We start from the raw sequence: 6,834 nt of genomic DNA, 5'->3' as shown, positions 1-6,834 counted from the left end.
TTTCTTTCAGAAAAATCTTGTTTGTTAGTGACTTTTGCTGAAACTGTTCCTCCAATTTCTTCCAAATCTTAGTAGGTGTCTCTTCCTTATCAACTAGCCTTATGATAGCATCAAATAGATTCAAAATGATGATCCTTGTGGTAGTCTTTAGGTATTCCTCTTGTTGAACCTTAGTTGTACCCTCTAGCCATTCAATAAGATCCTCCAGTACCCTTAGCGACTTCTGTTGAGCCTAAATAGACCTTTTTTTCTCCTCCAGATTCTATAGTCTCCTGAACCATCACATTTATTAATGTCAATTTTAGATTACTTATTTTAATATAATCATAATAAAAAAATGTTAAAGGTTGAGATATTTCAGTTTGCTTAAACAGAGGAACTTCCTCAAATTCTTCACTATGAGACTCGGCTTCTTGAGGATCAATTTCCTCTAGTGTTTGTCTTGATCTTTGCTACTGTGTTCTAGTGAATCTTGCTAGCCGAAACCTAACTCTGATACCACTGTAGGGATTTGACCCTTATGACCCTACACAATTCACACACACACACACGTTAGTAACACCAAGGTCAAATATAACCCTTCCCTATTCTGATATTTTGTTTATTAGGCAACTTTCCCTTTATCAATGTCACTGTTAACCTAATAGACCTTATGTTGGAAATACTTATTACAGTATCTTTATTTATTTTCTTGCAATTTACATATTATCAAACAAACATGCAAATTCCTAAAACATGCTTCTATGAAATTGATACAAATACAAAGTAAAGTAAAAACTTACATTATGCAGCGGAACTGGAACAATTTCATCTTTCAATCTCTCTAACCCTTGATTCCTTTCTGTAGTAGAGTACTATTAAGAGATTGAACAAGATCAGCAACATAGTCTTCCTCACCAAGCCTTTGATCAACCTAGAACTAGTGTGGGTTGGTTCTCAACACAAGAGATAGAGATCTTGAAAAGAAGAAGAAGAGAGAGTGGCCAACAAATGTTAGACTATCTAGGTTTTCACTTACCAATCAACTGAAACTCACTTCCTTATCAAAACCCTAGATATCATATTTCTTATATAGGCAACTTAATGGGCTTTATTTAAATTTAAATTAATTAAAAATAAAAGCCTTGGACTGCCATAAATGGACTTGGGTCAAATCTCTATGTTTTGAATTTAAATCCCAATTGGGCATAAATTCAAAACCCTTTATTTATTTTAATTAATTAATTAAATCCTTATTCAAATTAACTAATTATAATTTGAAACTTGATTTAATGTTATTTATTTATATTAACACAAATTTATCAATATTAATAAATTTACCCCAATGAGTCTTTTTTATTCTCTAAATCTCATATCTCTGTATATTTTTCAAAATTGACCTAGTCAACTTTCAAAATCCTAATTGATAATTAAATCAATTAATTGAGACATTCTAGATGATTTACTCAAATGTGATGCGGGGACCATAGATCTATGAAATCAAGCTCCAACAAGTTACCATAAATTTATTTACGAATAATTTCACTACCTTATTAATTCCTCGTGACTCCACTATAGACTCAGAATTGAACTCTTGAATTCTTATAACGTATTTTCAAAACCATAAATATGTTATCCATTGTTATAACCATTACAGTTAGTCATTCCTCAATCGATGACTTACTAACGAGATGGTGCAAATTACCATTTTACCCCTTATCAATACTTTATCCTTAACTCCCACTAAGTTCCTTATAAATGATATTTATGTGAACTTAATCACAGAAATGAGACCTCAATCATTTAACCTTTTGAATAAAGCAATTCAGAAAATCATATTTTCACTTCTCATACAGAAATTAGAGATTTCATATCTATGAATAATACTCCCACTCAATTACACTACTAAATCTCCAAGATGTAAGTATGGGCTAGACCGTAGGGTAAGCTAGTAACGAACAAGTCAAAATATTTAAATAATACAATTAGCAAAATATCATCACACAGAATTAAGATTGACTTAACATATGGTCAACGTTGTGACATTGATTAGATTCGATAATAACGATACTTATTTATCAATCAATAATCAATATCGTTCCTAGTTCGATGTAACTAAATACATCCAATCTTATCTACTTGGTCGATGCCTTAGACATGGCATCACACCCCGAATGTGTAAGTAGATCATATTGTAGATTGCCTAATCAGTAAAAATCTAATGCACTGATCTAATCTTAGGAATCGTTCTTTTGAACATATAATTACAACTATAATCCATGTGACCTAGTCACTATAATTGTAACTATCCATATGTTTGAGATTTTATCAATGTTTGTATTATTTCAATAATCATGTAATAAAACAAAAAAGTAACAAGATTGTCAAACTAAATGATTTCTACTACTTTTATTGATAATATGAAATCGTGCTACATGTCTAACATGGTTTTATAAGGGCACAAAACCCAACATATTCTTGTGCAGAAATGGAACTGAAGCCCTTCAACAACTTCTACCCAAATCTCATAAACCAGAAAACTACAAACACAACCAAACTCAAGCATAAATCAAGAAAGAATAAAGGAAGAGAGATGCAAATAGAGATTTATAGAGGTTCACCACCAAAGAATTGGGGCTACGTCCTCTTTGAGATCGCCTCGGAGATTGAGAGCACTCAAATGTAGTAAACAATGGAGAATCGGTACATCCAACATCCAAGATTCCAATTACAACATCAACAGGTAGTCTCGATTGCTAGATCCTCACTTTTCTATGTTTTCCCCTAAAACAGAAAACCCTTGCACTCTCTAGTGTTCTTCTCTCTTTTCTTCTCAGCATTACAAAAACTTCTCTCTACAACTCTCTTAAAGATGGCTCTTTTTAACTCACGATAAGCCCCCCTTTTTTTTACATGTATTTACAGATTAGCTAAGTAGTGTAAAAAATTAGTAGTGTAAGTTTCTGTTCTGATCTAGATCTGTTGAGTTTATTGAGCTGGCATAATTTCTGTAATTGTATTTGTAATTTTGGTTCTATATGAGGACTTGTAAACAACAAGTCTATTAGTTTTTCAAACATTAATATGTAGCCTTGGTATTTGATTTGAATGGGATTAGTGGAATAACTCGTCGATTCTAATATATTATTAAAGCATGTGCATAAAATAATATAATATCATTACATGTACGCGCTCTCCATGAAGCACTCAAGTTAATTAAAAAAAAAAACAAATAATGACAAAAAGAAGACATACTTGTTGGTTAAGCTATACATACATACATACATACACATGCATATGTATTATGTATACAGACACAATGAGTTTCAAAAAATAGAATATTACATTGAGCAGTCAACATCATGTTTTTGACTGACTTCAAAAACTGGTCTAATACATTAACAAAGTAAGAAAGCTACCGCAGTCGTAGTTGAAAAACAAAGCACTATTTCAATGAAAAATATATGATATCTGACGATTTTATTAATAATATCGATCGATACATTTAACCATACTTGATAAAGCAGAAAATAAATTGTTCTTCGAATGGGAAAAACAAATTAACAACACATATATTAACAAAGAGCAAATAATATCATATCATACATCCAGCTTATAGCAATTAGTGAAGAGCATCTATCTCTTGCTTGAACTTGGGCATGGCTTGCCTGGGAAGAGAGACCAATATCCCAACCCCACCTTTCAATGAAGGATCAGATTTTGGAGCAGGCAAGAAGGTGCACAAATCCACTGACCCAAAACAGTCCCATGGCAATGATGTCACATTCTCTATCTTCCAACCTGACCCAAACTCATCCGAAACCAACCCCAAATTCCTCCAATCAGTCAAGGCCATGAGAGCTCCCGTAGCTTTAATCTTTGGATTATCACCGTTGGCTAGTTTCGTCTCACAAATATCAATGGACTTATTGATGTAGTTGTTGTCCAAAACGTCCTTCTTCTTCTCCTTTATCATATTCACGATTTCAGAGAGAGATTTTTCTTCGAGTTCTCTGCCCGTGAGTTCCACTGCAGAAGTCAAAAATGCATTCCCATAATACCCTTCTGGCAGAGGAGGGTCTATGAGCTTCCTCAGCCCTGTAGCGAAATACAGACATGTTTTCCCGTCATGGTTGAGCTCTAAGGCTCTCAGCCTGGCTTTCCAAACGAAGGCTGCGAGTATTTCGAACGTAGTAACATTACTAGGAGCTCCACCACTGATGGTCTCCTCTTTCAATCTCTTCATGCTCTCACTCTTCACGTAAAAGATCTCGTCAACGATGTCAGAAGAGGGCATGTAAGGTGACTTGGCAGGAGGACATGTGTTGAGCTTGAGAGGCTCCTTGATGGGTGTCCCCACAAGTCTCTCTCTTTCCCATACAGGCTTCACCGAGAGCTCTTTGCCTTTGGAGAGCTCAGCCAAGGCCTTGAAGATCTGAGCGGCGCCGAACCCATCAGAGACCATGTGAGATATCCCAAACCCAATGGTGAAACCTCCGCAAGCGAATCGGGTGACTTGTAGGACAAAAGGGCAGTCGGTCGTGGGAGAAGGGAAGACAAAGTTCTTGGCCATCTCGAAGTCGATGTCGTCCAAGTAATTGAGTGAGGAAAGACGACAGTTGGCAGTGGCAACCAAAAACGGCACGCCAATTGCGTCGCAAGTCAGCTGAAGCCTTCCGTCGTGGTCTAGTCGCTTGAGTCTCCCGGCTAGAGGGTAGTAATAGACGAGAGCGTCGGAGAGAGCTTGCTTGATCATCTCAGCTGGGTCGACACCATTAGTCTCATCTTCTTCGGCCTTGTATACGTAGATGGCTTTGGAGAAGCATTCGAGGTTGGCTTCGTTGTCAAGAGTGGACAAAGACAGAACTTCCGAGGGTGTATTGTTGGAGGGCTTTACAAGCTCAACATCCTTCTTTACAACAGAAAATTCTGTGGTGTTTAGGTGAGGAGCCATGGCAGTGCTATTGAACAATGGCAGATGAATAAGCCTAAGAAATATAATAACTAATGTGGGCTGTTTAGGTATGTAATGAAGGGTGGAGTAGTAGTAGTGATGATTTTGATGAAGGAGGTCTCTCTCTTATTTATACTACATATCCGTTGCTTAAGTGTACGTGTTTTTAACTTTGGTTGGTGGCTCGGGTTGGTTTGGCGTGCCAGATTTCTTTATTTGAGTTGACCCAAATAATCATATATCCAACTAATGTAAATATATTTTATATGCACGAACGTGAATTGATTAGTGTAGGATATGTATAAATATATATATATGTATATTTATATATGACATTTCCAACGTGTTCGATTGGACTACTTCAACTGAAATACATTTTAATTAAATTATATGGTCAACAATGGTTGGAAATTAAGGTTAGTGCTGTTATTAAAATTGATAATCATTTCTGGGAAAATGGCTTATTAGTTATCAGTACCTACCCTTAACTAAATTTCACACTTACCCACATCCCTAGCTTCTCACCAAGTATATATTTATATAAATTCAGTGTATACGTTAATGTAACAACAGCAAAAAAAATTAGCAGCCCGGCAAACACCTCTCCCCCCCCCCCCCCCCCACCCCTTATAAAAATTGCATAGACAATGAAAATTATTGATTTTAATGATTTTTTGTTTTTTTTTTTCAAAATTAAATAAATAAACAATTAAATAAATTAAAATATTTTATTTTTTTGATATTTTATAATGATAATTATTTAAAACTAATATAACCATATATTTTATAACTTAAATAAAATTTAATTAAACTTAATATTACATTAAACATATAATATATAATTTTTTGTTGTCAGCGCCAAGTTCAAAAACTAGAACAAAGATAAACTTAAACAAATAAATAATTTAAAATATGATATTTTATGATAATTTAAATAATTAAATAATATTTATTTAAAAATAATAAAGACATACATATCATTTTTTTTTCTTATAAATTTGTGTGATAGTTTGTTTTTTATCAAGTGATTGGAGCTCTTTTTTTTCATCAAATTCACAAAAGGACATTGTGAGATTCATCAGAAATTAAAAATAGTTTATATATCTATATTATTGTCTACACTATGTAATGACCAAAATTTCCTAGTAAGGTTTAGCACCTTGATTAGGAGGCCGGGAGGGCCATAATTGATCTATTATGTTATTAAATGATTATATGCATGATTATGTGAATTATATTATTATATGATGACAAATGCATGCATATGGGTCCATTTTTCATTATAAGGGCATTTTGGTAATTTGTCCTGTTGATGGCACATTTGTATATTTTCATGCATGTTGGAGAATTATGGATAAGACCACATTATATGTGGATTTATTCGAGCTTTTCGGCATGAGACGATCTCACAATGCAAGTTATCGGCTTGGTCATAACGGGGTTAATTTTGGTGCTCGGGGTGAGTCTCGGGGTAATTTGAGGATTAGTACATTGTTGGGAATTAAAGGGTAATGGAATATTATTTATTAGCATTTGAGGATATTGAGAATAATGGGAATTGGAGGGTGTTAGTTATGATTAACGAGATAGACGGGAAATGACGACTTTGCCCTTGGTGGCCATTTAGGGTTTTAAATAGGCTTGGGGGCATTTTGGTCTCTTGACCTAAGGAATATATATCAGTTGAGAAAGTGGTAGAAACCTTGCAAAAAAAAAGCATCAACTTCTTCCTCTGCCGATCATCATTTTTCCCTTCTTTTCTCTTTGAATTTTGAAGCTCCATTGAGGAACCAAGCTAGGGAGTTAAGCCTTGATGGTCTAGGGTTATGTTCTACCATTGAAGAGAATTCAATTCTGAGTTGAAGGTAAGAATCTCAGCCATATTTTCTCTAGTCTTGCTC

General features: G+C 34.5%; 1 protein-coding gene across 1 annotated transcript; it reads right to left on the bottom strand.

The window, feature by feature from the left end:
• Positions 1 to 3,427: 3,427 nt before the first annotated feature.
• Positions 3,428 to 5,027, bottom strand: LOC133792780 (spermidine sinapoyl-CoA acyltransferase-like). Its single transcript, XM_062230724.1, has one exon. It carries the CDS (start codon positions 4,931 to 4,933, stop codon positions 3,602 to 3,604), a length of 1,332 nt encoding a protein of 443 aa, XP_062086708.1. The 5' UTR covers positions 4,934 to 5,027; the 3' UTR covers positions 3,428 to 3,601.
• Positions 5,028 to 6,834: the final 1,807 nt, after the last annotated feature.

Source organism: Humulus lupulus, chromosome 7 (genome assembly GCF_963169125.1).
Source record: "Humulus lupulus chromosome 7, drHumLupu1.1, whole genome shotgun sequence".
NCBI lineage: Eukaryota > Viridiplantae > Streptophyta > Magnoliopsida > Rosales > Cannabaceae > Humulus > Humulus lupulus.
This window is presented reverse-complemented; position numbering and strand designations above follow the sequence as displayed.